Source organism: Salmo salar, chromosome 08 (genome assembly GCF_965601325.2).
Source record: "Salmo salar chromosome 08, fSalSal1, whole genome shotgun sequence".
NCBI lineage: Eukaryota > Metazoa > Chordata > Actinopteri > Salmoniformes > Salmonidae > Salmo > Salmo salar.
Window position 1 is genome coordinate 13,071,039 of NC_138298.1, and position 15,892 is coordinate 13,086,930.

The following is a 15,892-nucleotide window of genomic DNA, read 5'->3' on the forward strand; positions in this document are numbered from 1 at the left end:
GTCTGAAAGGAGGAGGGAGTCAAATCTCCCCTCTTTCTTTGAACTACCAGCATTTTAACTACCAGTATCTCAATCCACTATCCATCTGTCAACGAAAAATGAGTAATTGAGATGGGGTTAGTCAACAATGAAGCAAAAGGTTTTGTTTATGTAATAGGCTACTTGATACATATTACAAGCAAATACATGTGTTTATGGCTATGAATGTAGGCTACTAAGTTATAAAGAGGAGCTATGCAAATCTAACTTTCCCTAAAGAACTTGTAAACTGGTTTACAATGGTAAAATATTAACAAGCAAACCTTTTAGGATGACGACACACACACACGCTCCCTCACTCTCAGAAACACACAGTCAGGTGGCTTTATATAGGTCTACTGGTTGTTGAAGGAGGAGAGCTCAGAGCTGCCCTTGCACGAGGCTGTGTGTTTATTTTCAATAAAAAGCCACAGCCCCTGGCAAAATTCACCTTCTCAGCAAGCATGCTGTGTGCCCCAGACTATGTTTTGTCCACAAACACAGTGCAGAAATAAGTTATGTTTGGTTGTCATTTGATCTTGAATAAAGCAAAAAAGCAAACATTAGCGGTGACCTTATTTGAACCAGTTAACCTGACAAACATGCTTCAAGGGAAAGAGGTGAGGACCAGCCGAGAAAATTGGTCAGCTGTTCACTCTACAGCATCTCTACACCTTGTGTAGAGATGCTGTAGAGTGTATAGCATAGAGCCAGAAAGTTTCCCTAATCACGTGACCTGATCAGGAAGAACTGAAGAGGAAAAACTCCAGGCCCTATTGATAAGACATCACTTGGGTTCAGAAAACTCCTGGCCCTCAGATGCTGACACAGCAAGATGCAACAGGTTGGTAAAGTTGGTGTTACCACCATTTAATAATAACAAAACTAGCTAACAAACAAAAATCTTCCTGGCAATTGCAATATGCGCAATGCAGGAAGATAGCTGAGACTATGCATTCTATTTTTTTTACCCAGAACCTAAAATGATGGATGTGGGTTAGGGCTGACCCCATTTAGTTGACTGGTCGATTGTTTGGTCGATAGGCTGTTGGTCAAGAGATTTTAGTCAAGCAGTAGCAAAAAAAACAAATCCTGGTGTACAAGATACCTGTCTGATTCGAGCCTGTCTGAGTTGACTGATCCATTGTGGAAGCCGTGGGGATGGCACAGTCCATCACTCTATGACGTGCTTCTGAAATTCTATATGGTTATATTATGTTAGAACAAGGGTGCAAATAAAAATATAATTTTCTAACAAATGGCTTTCTCCTGTGTTGGATATGGGTCGCTGTCCCGGTTCAAAAACGTATCAGCGCGCAGTGGAATTGGGTGGCAGGCATATTCAATGCCCCTACAAGATAGTCTTACTAGAGGGCTACCACTACTGCAGGTTTTCATCAAGGATCTCTCAGTACTTTGCTCTGTTCATCTTTGCCTCAATCCTGACTAGTCTCCCAGTGATCATAATTTATATTTCAAATAACTCTGAAATGTTAATGTAACTGATGATGGAATTTGCCATTTTAAATCAGGATCTCTTTGTTTAGAATGGGACGGTAACCTTTCCTCCATTTCATTCCCCCATTCATCACAAGGCCGCAAAAGACCATGCAAAGATGTCTGCATCCCAAGCTGAACAGCATCTTGTGATATTCCAAAAGGTTATTCATGGACAGTGCTGCAGCTGTTATGATGAACTAAGGATGGTGTTTGTTTTTGTCATCTTCAGGCAGGAACCAGTATCCAGGAGCACCTTGATGTGATTGACCTGAGCCGCCAACCATATCTTATTGCAGTCGGGACCAGGAAGAGCAGCATCCATGCTTACTTTATCATCCTGGACAAGCGAGCCTTACTTCATCATCCTGGACAAGCGAGCCTTGCAAGTCAACGAGCGCTCTTGGTGCCTTCGATGAGCTTTTCAAAGACTCACTTTGCTTTTGGTACTGCTTACAATACAAGGCTGCGCAACATGTGCACCTTCATACACACAACTGTATACAACCTAGACATTGGGAAGGTTAAGGTGACTCCAAGGGTTGCTGAGCTCAAAGCTAGACTCCTGCACTAATGCAGATTAATTTATGATGATATGTTTTGTTTGCCATGCTAGTCATGGAAGTACCAACTTGCTCATGAGGCATTTCAAGTTGATGCATGGAATGTGCCCTTGTAGAACTCAGACTAAAATGTGGTCAAGCAGATTGTTGTCGTGTATTTGACAGTCTTGTAGCCAATGAGATAAGCTTTCCAGGGATATGCAGTTGACCTGGGTGGGACAAAGCAAGGCGTAAAATCTTGTGTGTAATGCAAACTATTGCTACCTGGCTCAAGAGACGAGACTCACCGAGCACACTACATTACATTGTAAACAGATTTCATTGCTTTAGCATAAACGATGGCTTCTCAAAGGTGAAAAAATAATTACTAAGAATATCGAACAGGAACCTAAAAAAAGGCAGCTATGAATAAGTATTTAGTTTCTATTTTTTTATTTAACTAGGAAAGTCAGTTAAAAACAGATTCCCATTTACAATGATTGCCTACACCGGCCAAGCCCAGACAACGCTGGGCCAATTGTGCGCCTCCCTATGAGACTCCCAATCATGGCCGGTTGTGATACAGCCTGGATTCGAACTATGGTGTTTGTAGTGACGCCTTTAGCACAGATGCATTGCCTTAGACCGCTGCGCTACTGGTATACCAACAAACTCTTCCATGGAAGAAGCAGTTCAAGAGATACAAGGTCAAACTAAAGTGAACCCTCTTACATGTGAACTCAGCAAAAAAAGAAAATGTCCCTTTTTCAGGACTCTGTCTTTCAAAGATAATTCGTAAAAATCCAAATAACTTCCCAGATCTTCATTGTAAAGGGTTTAAACACTGTTTCCCATGCTTGTTCAATGAACCATAAACAATTAATGAACATGCACCTGTGGAACGGTCGTTAAAACGCTTACAGACGGTAGGCAATTAAGGTCACAGTTATGAAAACTTCGGACACTAAAGAGGCCTTTCTACTGACTCTGAAAAACACCAAAAGAAAGATGCCCAGGGTCCCTGCTCATCTGCGTAAACGTGCCTTAGGCATGCTGCAAGGAGGCATGAGGACTGTAGATGTTGCCAGGGCAATACATTTCAATGTCTGTACTGTGAGATACCTAAGACAGTGCTACAGGAAGACAGGACAGACAGCTGATCGTCCTCGCAGTGGCAGACCACGTGTAACAACACCTGCACAGGATCGGTACATCTGAACATCACACCTGCGGGACAGGTACAGGATGGCAACAATGAGCGTTACATCGAGGCCTGTACTCTGAAGCGTGATCGATTTGGAGTTGGAGGGTCCGTCATGGTCTTGGGCGGTGTGTCACAGCATTATCGGACTGAGCTTGTTGTCATTGCAGGCAATCTCAACTCTGTGTGTTCCAGGGAAGACATCCTCCTCCCTCATGTGGTACCCTTTCTGCAGGCTCATCCTGGCATGACAATGCCACTAGCCATACTGCTCATTCTGTGCGTGATTTCCTGCAAGACAGGGATGTCAGTGTTCTGCCATGGCCACCGAAGAGCCCAGATCTCAATCCCATTGAGCACGTCTGGGACCTGTTGGATCGGAGGGGGAGGGCTAGGGCCATTCCCCCCAGAAATGTCCTTGAACCTGCAGGTGCCTTGGTGGAAGAGTGGGGTAACATCTCACAGCAAGAACTGGCAAATCTGGTGCAGTCCATGAGGAGATGCACTGCAGTACTTAATGCTGCTGGTGGCCACACAAGATACTGACTGTTACCTTAGATTTTTACCCCCCCCCCCCCCCCATGTTCAGGGACACATTATTCCATATGTTAGTCACATGTCTGTGGAACCTGTTCAGTTTGTCTCGGTTGTTGAATCTTGTTATGTTCATACAAATATTTACACATGTTAAGTTTGCTGAAAATATACTCACTTGACAGTGAGAACATTTCTTTTTCTGCTGAGTTTATATCTTGAAAAGACACAGAAACTGTCAAAAATCCAACATTCTTTTCAGGATTTTGAAAATCCTTTCACATGGTTGAATTTGGTATCAAAACAAAGTGCTTATTTCACACAAAAATGAGGAACAGTTCAACCAGTTGAAGTCATTGGTGTTAGATTTGACAATAGAACAAAACTACTGGAACTTATGATCAAATAGTCATAACTGATCAATTTTCTTACGTTCCAATTCTCGAGACATTGCAGTCAAATTTGAAGAACCCAAACAAGTGGCATGTTTAACTCAGGGCACAATTTTAAAGATGGACTATAAATTAATAGACATCCTCTCTTTTCTAATAAAGAAAAATGCATTGCAAATTCAACTCTTATGATGACTTTGAGACTGCTAATCCATTGGGATCAAAAAAGGGTATTCACAAGTTGGGAGGTATATACTTTACTTTGAGAAATTTTACCGCAAAGTTTAATTACATTTTGGTAAATATTCACTCATGCACTCTTCAACACCCAGGACCTTAAAAGTTATGGATTTGATTCCATTCTTGAGCCAATAGTAAGCGATTTGAAAGTGCTTGAGACTGAGGGTATTGAAGTTCCCTAATCTTGGTATAGATTGCCTGTTTGGTTTTGTGGAATCATTTAGTGCTCGTTATTGTTTCCGTTTTTGCCTCACTGAGAAAGTGGAATTTCAAACTGTGTTCTCTGAGCATGACCCAAGAGTGACTTTACGAACAAAACACATGCACTCAGACCATTGTCAAACCCAACACTACCTCATGTGTACGGTGTAAAGCATGCTTGCTTATTTAACTCTGCAGTACTTCAATACTACAGACAATTTTTCTGTTGATATAATGCATGACATTTTAGGAGTTGCACAATGAGGTAAAACTTGTGTTACACTATATACAAGCCAACTTTGACTGCTAAAGATGTGGATGGTAGAGTTCATTCATTTAACTATGGCTACACAGAGAAGAGGAATCGTCCACCTGCAGTCAAATTGGATGATGGGAGCAATGATTTGGGTCTAAATGCTATTCAGTCTTGGTGTCTCTGCAATTTGCCATTGATATTTGGTGATCTGGTACAGAAAGATGATAAATACTGGCAGCTGCTCCTGTTACTACTACAAATTGTAAATATTGTGTTCTCTCTTATACTAAGAGGGCATGACTATCCATCTGAAGCACTTAATTGCTGAACATCATAGGCTTTTCAAGTATTTGTTTCCTGATAGAAATCTGTTACCGAAACACCACTTCATGATACATTATCCTCGTTGTATAAGGAATATTGGGCCCATTCTTCACTCGGGGTGCATGCGCTACGAGGCAAAACATTTCTTCATGAAGTAACTGAAGAGTTTTAAGAATGTCACTATGACCTTAGCCAAGAAACACCAAAATTACATGGCATATAATTGGGAAACTTTCAGCCAGGATAGACTATCTTTAGGTCCAAGAAAGATGTCAGGGCTCAATGACCTGAAAGAAGGTCATGACATTGCTGCAAAGTTGAATGTCTGAGTGCACGCAAATGTTTAGTCAGTTAAATGGGTAAAGCACCATGGTACAGACTATCGTCTTGATTTGGTCATATGTGGTGAAGGACTCATTGAAATGCCAGTATTTTACAAAATTAAGGCTATTGTTCTTGGTTGGGTCAGCCCTTGAAACCTTATGTTTTGATGATCATTTGCATGCATTTAAAGTTGTTTTGAAGTGAACTCCACCATGCAAGGTATTTCATGTAAATGACATCATGTACCACAAACCTTTTGCTCATGTCATATGGAGCAAGGTATGCTTTTGACTACATTCTACTGCCACTTGATAACAGTTTAAGCCAGGGCTGAGACTTATGGTTTGGTCATAATAAACATTTGATGTTGAAACAGCTTTGCTTGAGTTTGTTAAATTCCAAATGCTTTTACAAAATATAATTTCCATTTACATGGGGGAAGAGTAAATAAATTAACACTCTAGAGTAAACACTTTTACTCTAATTGCAGTCAACTTGAATCAACACTAGTGAGTGTCACTATAAACACTGTGTTGATGACCTCTTAGTGTTAAATTTGAACAACACCGGCCAGTGTAGTGTTAACTTTTTGCACTCCTCGGTGTTAAATCAACACTAGAAATGTAACACTTTGATCAGTGTACTTTTTACTCTGTGTAGAGTGTGACCATACGTACTCGCTGACAGTGTTAAAATTGAACACTTACATTTACTGTGTAGATAAATATTCCTCTCGTGGCGCATTCATGTTATAAGTGCCATAGGGAGGGAAACATTAGCATTCTGACAAGCAGTCAATGCACAACAATTCTTGCAATCGCGAAAAACAGCAGTTTTAATGGCTTTGTTAAAAAAAGGGGAATGCCAGCTTTCCATTTGTACTTTATTTATTTCTCAACTCATAAATATGCGCGAACTGCGCCATTTTAAACCCAGGTTTTTTAACATAAGCATGGTTAAGCACCGCTCCACAATTCGCAGTGAGTGCATAGGGGAGAGTGGGGCTAAATGTATCACCGGTCAATTGTAGGGTGACTTGGGGTACAATGCCTCTATACCTTAAAATAATTTATTTTGAATGACTTGAATTGTGATGAGACATAATATTTTTGGTTGAGGGAAAAGTTGTGATATGAAGCGGTTTCTGTGAGAAGTACAGGCTTTTTACCCCAGGTGGCGAGTTACCCAAAGTTACCCTAACAGGTAGGCCTACATTATATTCAGTGTTAATGCAAGTTTTTGGGACATACAATTCATAAACATGATAATAACTAGTTAAAAGATCACATTTGAGATTTGGCTAATGATTAGTCCAATAGGGTAAATTCAGATAGGCAACCCCATGCTTCAGACTATTTATAGCATACCTGATAATATGGACCATGCATATACTGTACATGGCCCAATATGTTAAAATAATTTTACCAATGTGTTATTCGGCTAATTTCTGGGAGGGGGAAATTCTATCTTAAATACCTTATTTTAATTCATTTTGGGGTAGAATGTCCTTCACCAGAACTGATCTCCTCAGTCCTTCTACATACAAATTATACCTATAGACTAGAGGTCGACCGATTATGATTTTTCAACACCGATACCGATTATTGGCGGCCCAAAAAGGCCGCTGCCGATTAATCGGCCGATTTATTTGTAATAATGACAATTACAACAATACTGAATGAACACTTATTTTAACTTAATATAATACATCAATAAAATCAATTTAGCCTCAAATAAATAATGAAACATGTTCAATTTGGTTTAAATAATACAAAAACAAAGTGTTGGAGAAGAAAGTAAAAGTGCAATATGTGCCATGTAAGAAAGCTAACGTTTAAGTTCCTTGCTCAGAACATGAGAACATATGAAAGCTGGTGGTTCCTTTTAACATGAGTCTTCAATATTCACAGTTAAGAAGCTTTAGGTTGTAGTTATTATAGGACTATTTCTCTCTATACGATTTGTATTTCATATACCTTTGACTATTGGATGTTCTTATAGGCACTTTAGTATTGCCAGTGTAACAGTATAGCTTCCGCCCCTCTCCTCGCTCCTACCTGGGCTCAAACCAGGAACACATCGACAACAGCCACCCTCGAAGCAGCGTTACCCATGCAGAGCAAGGGGAAACAACTACTCCAAGTCTCAGAGTGAGTGACGTTTGAAACGCTATTAGCGCGCACCCGGCTAACTAGCTAGCCATTTCACATCGGTTACACCAGCCTAATCTTGGGAGTTGATAGGCTTGAAGTCATAAACAGCGCAATGCATTGCAAAGGGCTGCTGGCAAAACGCACAAAAGTGCTATTTTGAATGAACGCTTACGAGCCTGCTGGTGCCTACCATCGCACAGTCAAACTGCTCTATCAAATCATAGACTTAATTATAACATAATAACACACAGAAACACGAGCCTTAGGTCATTAATATGGTCGAATCCGGAAACTATCACGTTTATTCTTTCAGTGAAATACGGAACCGTTCCGTATTTTACCTAACGGGTGGCATCCATAAGTCTAAATGTTCCTGTTAACATTGGAGGTTGTGCAATGTATGTCATAATTACGTAAAATTCTGGAAAATTAGTTTGCAATGATCCAGGCGGCCCAAACAGTTGCATATACCCTGATTCTGCGTGCAAGGAACTCAAGAGAACTGACACAATTTCACCTGGTTAATATTGCGTGCTAACCTGGATTTCTTTTAGCTGAATATGCAGGTTTAAAAAGATATACTTCTGTGTATTGATTTTAAGAAAGGCATTGATGTTTATGGTTAGGTACAGTCGTGCAACGATTGTGCTTTTTTTTCGCAAAAGCGCTTTTGTTAAATCATCCCTCGTTTGGCGAAGTCGGCTGTCTTTGTTAGGAAGAAATAGTCTTCACACTGTTCGCAACGAGCCAGGCGGCCCAAACTGCTGCATATACCCTGACTCTGTTTGCAAGAGAAGTGACACATTTTCCCTAGTTAAAAGAAATTCATGTTAGCAGGCAATGTTAACTAAATATGCAGGTTTAAAAATATATACTTGTGTATTGATTTAAGAAAGGCATTGATGTTTATGGTTAGGTACACGTCGGAGCAAAGACAGTCCTTTTTCGCGAATGCGCACCACATCGATTATATGCAACGCAGGACTGGCTAGATAAACTAGTAATATCATCAACCATGTGTAGTTAATTAATGATTATGATTGATTGATTGTTTTTTATAAGATAAGTTTAATGCTAGCTAGCAACTTACCTTGGCTTCTTACTGCATTCGCGTAACAGGCAGGCTCCTCGTGGAGTGCAACGTAAAGCAGGTGGTTAGAGCGTTGGACTAGTTACCCATAAGGTTGCATCCCCAAGCTGACAAAGTAAAAATCTGTCGTTCTGCCCCTGAACAAGGCAGTTAACCCACCGATCCTAGGCCGTCATTGAAAATAAGAATGTGTTCTTAACTGACTTGCCTAGTTAAATAAAAGGTAAAAATAAATAAATACATTAAAAAAAATATAAAAAAATTGTGGCCAAAAATACCGATTACCGATTGTTATGAAAACTTGAAATCGGCCCTAATTTAATCGGCCATTCCGATTAATCGGTCGACCTCTACTATAGACCGATAAGCATGACGGTCAAATGTATTTACATCGACTGATTAGTCCATCAATGAATAAAAAGCATCATCTTGCAATGGGATTTTTTTTCTCCCAGGCATTTTGGCCGGCAACAGTTTTATCTATGAGCTTTTCATTACAATTTTTGGGGCAAAACCCGGCAATTGTTTGTTAACGCAAACCCTGACACACACACACACACACACACACACACACACACACACACACACAACAAGGTCATTGGCCCCTGTCCCACTGCCCCCATCTCCAGCCTGTTCTCCAGGTGGGAGAAGAGTGATGGCACTTTGTGTCAAGAGGTACAATAATCCAGGCCCTGGAGCCTTCGGTCCCGGAGGGGATTCAACCAGCCCTACCTGTCCCCATTTACCTATCACTTCTCTGGGCTCAGAGACACTTCCACACTGGGTCTAGAGGGATTGTGCCTGAGGAAATCAATCAACAGCTATTTGAAGCTAAAATCAATGGTGCATCCAGTTAGCTCATATTAGCTACTGATAGGGAGATTGTAGGAAGTCATTAGATGGGCATTTTGCCAGTGGTGGAAAAAGTACTCAATTGTCATATTAAAAATAAAAAGATACCTTAATAGAAAATGACTCAAGTAAAAGTGAAAGTCACCCAGTAAAATACTACTTGAGTAAAAGTCTAAAAGTATTTGGTTTTAAATATACTTAAAAAGTATAAAAAGTAAATGGAATTGCTAAAATGTACTTGCGTATCAATAGTAAAAATATAAACCACTTGAAATTCCTTACATTAACAAACCACAATTTTTTACAAACGAAGCATTTGTGTTCATCCTTCAGATCAGAGGCAGTAGGGATGACCAGGGATATTCTCTTGATGAGTGTGTGAATTGGACCATTTTCCTGTCAAAATGTAATGAGTACTTTTGGGTGTCAGGAAAAATGTATAGAGTAAAAAGCATATTATTTTCTTTAGGAATGTAGTGAAGTAAAAGTAAAGTACAGATACTCCAAAAAACCACTTTAGTAGTTCAAAGTATTTTTACTTAAGTACTTTACACCACTGCATTTTGCTACCATTGCGCTGAGGAGCGCAGCACTGTTTAGCATAAAATTCAATTTAGTGTTGTTGAATGTTAGCCCTGTCCAAGGAATCAACACCTTCCCAGTGTGTTTGTACTGGGGGACATTTTTAGCAACTGCCTAAGTTGTAGGCTAGGTTAGCTACGTGTTAGCTGGTAAGGCTCCAGAGTGGTGCAGCAGTCTAAGGCACTGCTCTCAGTGCAAGAGGCGTCACTACAGTCCCTGGTTCGAATCCAGGCTGTATCACATCCGGCCGTGATTGGGAGCCCCGTAGGGCAGCGCACAATTGGCCCAGCGTCGTCCAGGTTTGGCCGGGGTAGGCAGTCATTGTAAATAACAATTTGTTCTTAACTGACTTGCCTAGTTAAATAAAGGTTAAATAAAAAATAAATCAAATGCCATACAAAACATAATTCATTTTAGGGCGTTGTGAGCAAGCAACTGGAGTCACTTACAGTGCCACAGTGACAAGTTGAGTACACACAGGAGACTCAGGGCTCTGTTTCTTGACTGTCAGGGGGCTTTTATAAGAAGCTGACACTAACAAGCAGTACGCAGCTTGCCAGCAGTGGCTGCCATGACAATCCCAGCTATATGTTAGATCAGAAAGAACTTTAGAAGAAGAATTTTGATAGCAAAAGAAGTCCCAGTTCAGACTTGTCGTCAACTCTTGTAATGTCATTCTCTAGTCACTAGTGCTATGGCTAACCAGAAAACACAAAAGAATAGGCCTATATTAACAGTATCAATGTGCTTGAATGTGGAACGTTACTTAGGAGACTAGTCCCTGTCCTCACTCCTTCAGTCATTGCCAAGCCAATTCATTTTGTTATCTTAAACGCAGCACCAGGGTCAACACTTCAAATGAGCTATTGGCATCTATGCTTCCAGTCTTTCATGTAACAAGAACACATTTAATTGCCTTCAAGATGTATTGCATATCAACGTTCTATTCGATAAGGAGACACTGCCCATTCTGGAGTGAAACATAAAAGTCTGGTCAGATGGACCTCTACTGCATTTTCTTTAAAGGAGTACTAAAATGTGTCTGGAATGCAGTACTGTGCCGCTCTTTCGCTCTCTCCCCCCTCTCCCACTCGTGTTCACGCCCCCACACTCATACCGACATAAACCCCACACCATATTGAAAAGGCCCCAATAAGGGCCTCTTGGAACCCCCTCTGAAACTCAAGTGTCTAACAACATATAGGCTAGGCATAGCCTTCAGTACACAATGAATAAATGCACACAACATAGACAATTTCTATGAATACATACACACAATATAAATGCATCGGAATACATGTAGGCTACACATTACAGTATGTGTGTGTGACAAGTCAAAATGATGCATGATTTAACCACACAAATCTTATCCCACTCTGCACACCAGCCCCGCTTTTCTGTCTTCCGCCCACTTTGGTTCTCTCATCTGAAAGATGCACACCTGTCATAATCTGAGCTTCGATTAAACTGCATACTGCTGCAGTGGTTTGTTTCCATAATCCTAATTTAACTATTTCTACATTTTAATATTCTGTTCTTCATTCTCGCTGTCAGTGGACTGTTCTCTCCACTCAGGGAGCAAATCCTTTCTGATCATGGCGGGATATTATTTCTCTGCAATTTTTCTCACCTATGATTGTTGTGGTGTGAGTGAAACAAATGAGTAACATATAACAAGGATCTTGGTTTCTGGTCACCAAGGGATATCAGGGATTAGAAGATCTTACCTCTCTTCCAGTGGAAGACTGTCTTTGCTGCGCTCTTCCACCTACGTAGACAAGCAAACAAAGCAACTAAATTACAAAACAACAACTACATCAAGACATAGCAGGTTAAAGAATGTATATTTGTCTTGTAATTACAGTTCAGCCTAATCGTTTCTATATTGAATCATTGTATTATAGTGCAAATTTATATTTCAGTGCATTAGTAGTATGTCAGTATTTGATAATGAATAAACAATGGACAAAAATAATGAATCAAGTGTGTTCGGCTTACATAAACCCAAATGTATCAACAAATTAGCTGCCGTCTATGTTTGTACTTTTTAAAACATTTCCGTTTTGGATAAAAGGAATTCCGTATGAAAAAAGACATCAAAATGACCAGCTTTCTAAATGCGCCTAAGGTGAATGGTGGCCCGTTATGACAACACTGACGCTCAAAGCAGGTAGATGGGTACATTATGTACTTATGTAAAAACCCAACGATAAAGCCTTGCGTTCCTATTTTATTTTTTTGTGCTGGTGACAGTAGTTGCACTTGATTCAGCAGCCCTAGCGCCGGGAAGGCAAAGATAGAACTCTGCCTACCCGGCAGGCACAGAGAGCAAATCAAGTGCAGCTATAGACCTACTGCTGGCCAATCAGATAGCTCAGATCAACGTGTCTGCAGTTTCCTCGCACCATAGACTGTAAAAAGAAGCCTCTGACAGCAAAGTTGATAATGTGAGATTTCAAAAAAACGACTAGAGAGACTCAACGAATACCGCTAAGAGCTGCTGTTTTTGAGTAAGTTGATGTTTAAGTTGTTATTCAGCACTGTCAACACTGTTCTACAGTTTCATAAGCCATAAAATGCTAGCCTACAACCAGCACTGCAGCTGCAATGAATAACTATAGCAAAGTTTTTCGATAAGTTTATTATTATTTGCTTGTGTCTTTTTTAATATTGAGGAACATTTCACTTTCTCTGGTCATAGGACTAACAACATGAATTGGTGCGTGATGCAGAAGTAATGCAGTGCGACTTCAGTTTGTTTTGCTATCAGCTGGAAGACTGTTTCCCGTTTTCTCAGCGGAGAGATGGTGAGTCGGGTGACAGGCAGCCTCACCGATGCTCCCTCCCTCCCTCAGACTGACCATCAGATGCAGGCTATCAGTCCAGTAAATACAAAGATCCATATGCAACAAAAAGCTGATTTCTTTCAAATGTTGTGCACAAATTTGTTTACATCGCTGTTAGTGAGCATTTTTCCTTAGCCAAGATAATCCATCCACCCAACAGGTGTGGCATATCAAGAAGCTGATTTAACAGCACAATAATTACACAGGTGCACCTTGTGCTGGGGCAATAAAAGGCCACTTTAAAATGTGCAGTTGTGTCACAACACAATGCTGCAGATGTCTCGTGTTTTGAGAGAGCATGCAATTGGCATGCTGACTGCAGGAATGTCCACCAGAGCTGTTGTCAGAGAATTGAATGTTCATTTCTCTAACATATAGGCTTATGTTTTAGAGAATTTGGCAGTACGTCCAACTGGCCTCACAACCGTAGATCACGTGTAACCACGCCAGCCCAGGAACTCCACAACTGGCCTCCTCACCTGCGAGATCGTCTGAGGGGTGGGGGGGCCGTTAGACAAATACTTCTCATCACAACCCCTGTAATAAAGCCATTTTGTGGGGAAAACCCCATTCTGGTTGGCTGGAACTGGCTCCCCAGTATATTACCAGTGTGATCATATAGCTAATATTTTGAAGTATAATTTCAAATAAGTCTGAGGAACAGCATTGGCAGGGCAATCCAAGTGTAGCCAATATGCAGTGATAATATATTGGGTCTATAGCCTACTGCAGAAACCTAATTGCTACAGAATAGTTTTGAATTGGTTAATGTTGCATAGGCGTATGTTTTTTAAGTTTAAAAGCTATAAAAACAAAAGAGAGTCTCACACTTCATATGTATAACCTCCCAGTAATTTATTGGGTAAAAAAATGCCAGTCCTGTTTGTTTTAAAAAAAAATCTAGGGCGCAAGCATTTTGTCTTGAAAAGATAATGTCGACATTTGGGAAAGGCTCCAAAGCTGACTGGTTATGGAGTAGCCTACGTTATGGGACCATACTTGTTTAAATGTCAAAATGACACTCAGATTTTTGCAGCAAGACCAGGTGTGCGCAAGAGGTCATAGATGACTATTGTATGTCCACCTGATGCAAATCTTGTGTGTGCAAGGGCATTGTGTTGATTGACAGGCCCTGTCCTGACACTACCCATAGTCCCTATATCTCTAGACAATGAGTAGATCTAAAAGGATAGGTATATGCCATATATACAATGAGTATACCAAACATTAGGAACACCGTTGGGGCATGGACTCTACAAGGTGTCGAAAGCGTTCCACAGGGATACTTGTCCCATGTTAACTCCAATGCTTCCCACAGTTGTGTCAAGTTGGCTGGATGCCTTTTGGGTGGTGGACCATTCTTGATACACACGGGAAACTGTTGAGCATGAAAAACCCAGCAGCGTTGCAGTTCTTGACACAAACTGGTGAACCTGGCACCTACTAACCATACCCTGTTAAAAGGCACTAAAATATTTCGTCTTGCCCATTCATCCTCAAATGGCACATATACACAATTCATGCCTCAAGGCTTAACAATTATTCTTTAACCCGTCTTCTCCCCTTCATCTACACTGATTGAAGTGGATTTAACAAGTGACATCAATAAAGGATCATAGCTTTCACCTGCTCAGTCTATTCCATGGAAAGAGCAGGTGTTATGTTTTGTACACTCAGTGTATATGGTAAAAATAACAAATTTCATCATGCTTATCAGAGGGAAAGGAGAAGGTACTTCCATAGTGCTTATAGGCCAACCTATGTAATTATTTCGTATCTAGGCTACATGCATGCCTAGGGGTCACTAATTGAAAGCGTTGACCAGGCAATCAAATCAAATTGTATTTGTCACATGCGCCAGTGTAGACCTTAACGTGAAATGCTTACTTAAAAAACCCTTAACCAACAATGCAGTTCAAGAAGAGTTAAGAAAATATTTACTAAATATACTAAAGTAGAAAATGAACTAAAAAGTAACAGTAACAATGCTATAAAACGGGGTACCGGTGCCGAGTTAATGTGCGGGGGTACAGTTTAGTCGAGGTAATTGGTACATGTAGGTAGGGGTAAAGTGACTACAGCAGAGTAAAAACAAAGGGGGGGTCTTGTCAACCAAGACACAAAACTGTGATAAAGTACCAATCTACACTGAACAAAAATATAAATGCAAGTGGGTTGGTTGAAATAAAAGAGGCCAGAAATTTTCCATACGCACAAAAAGCTTATTTCTCTCAAATTTAGTACACAAATTTGTTTACATCCCTGTTAGTGAGCATTTCTTCTTTCCCAAGATAATCCATCCACATGTCAGGCATATCAAGAAGCTGATTAAAAATCATGATCATTACACAGGTGTACCTTGTGCTGGGGCCAATCAAACGCCACTAAAATAAGCAGGTTTTTCACACAATGCTGACTGCAGGAATGTTCCATGAGCTGTTGCTAAAGAATTGAATATTCGTTTTAGAGAATTTGGCAGTATGTCCAACCGGCCTCACAACCGCAGACCACATGTATGGCGTTGTGTGGGCGAACGGTTTGCTGATGTCAACGTTGTGAACAAGTGGATGTATATCTGTATTCCCAGTCATGTGAAATAGATTATGGCCTAATTAATTTATTTCAAGTGACTGATTTCCTTATATGAACTGTAACTTAGTAAAGTCTTTGAAATTGTTGCTTTTTTGTTCAGTATAGTTGAAGGGCAGGGTGCTTTAGTGTATGCATATCGGCCTAGTCACTCATGGATCAAACTCAATTTAAACATTTTACAAAGCATGGGAATTGTGATATATTGTTTTTGGGGCTGTGTTCACACAGGCAACCCAATTCTGAGCTTT

At 40.4% G+C, this 15,892-nt stretch overlaps 1 protein-coding gene across 3 annotated transcripts in view; it reads right to left on the bottom strand.

Annotated features, from left to right (window-relative positions):
- Positions 1-15,892, bottom strand: part of LOC106610024 (transmembrane protein 131-like) — a 125,000-nt gene that overhangs the window by 91,918 nt on the left and 17,190 nt on the right. For all 3 annotated transcript variants that reach the window (XM_014209132.3, XM_014209134.3, XM_014209131.3), the window contains exon 3: positions 11,934-11,974. In XM_014209132.3, coding sequence (XP_014064607.1) covers positions 11,934-11,974 — 41 coding nt within the window. The remainder of the gene's footprint in view (positions 1-11,933; positions 11,975-15,892) is intronic.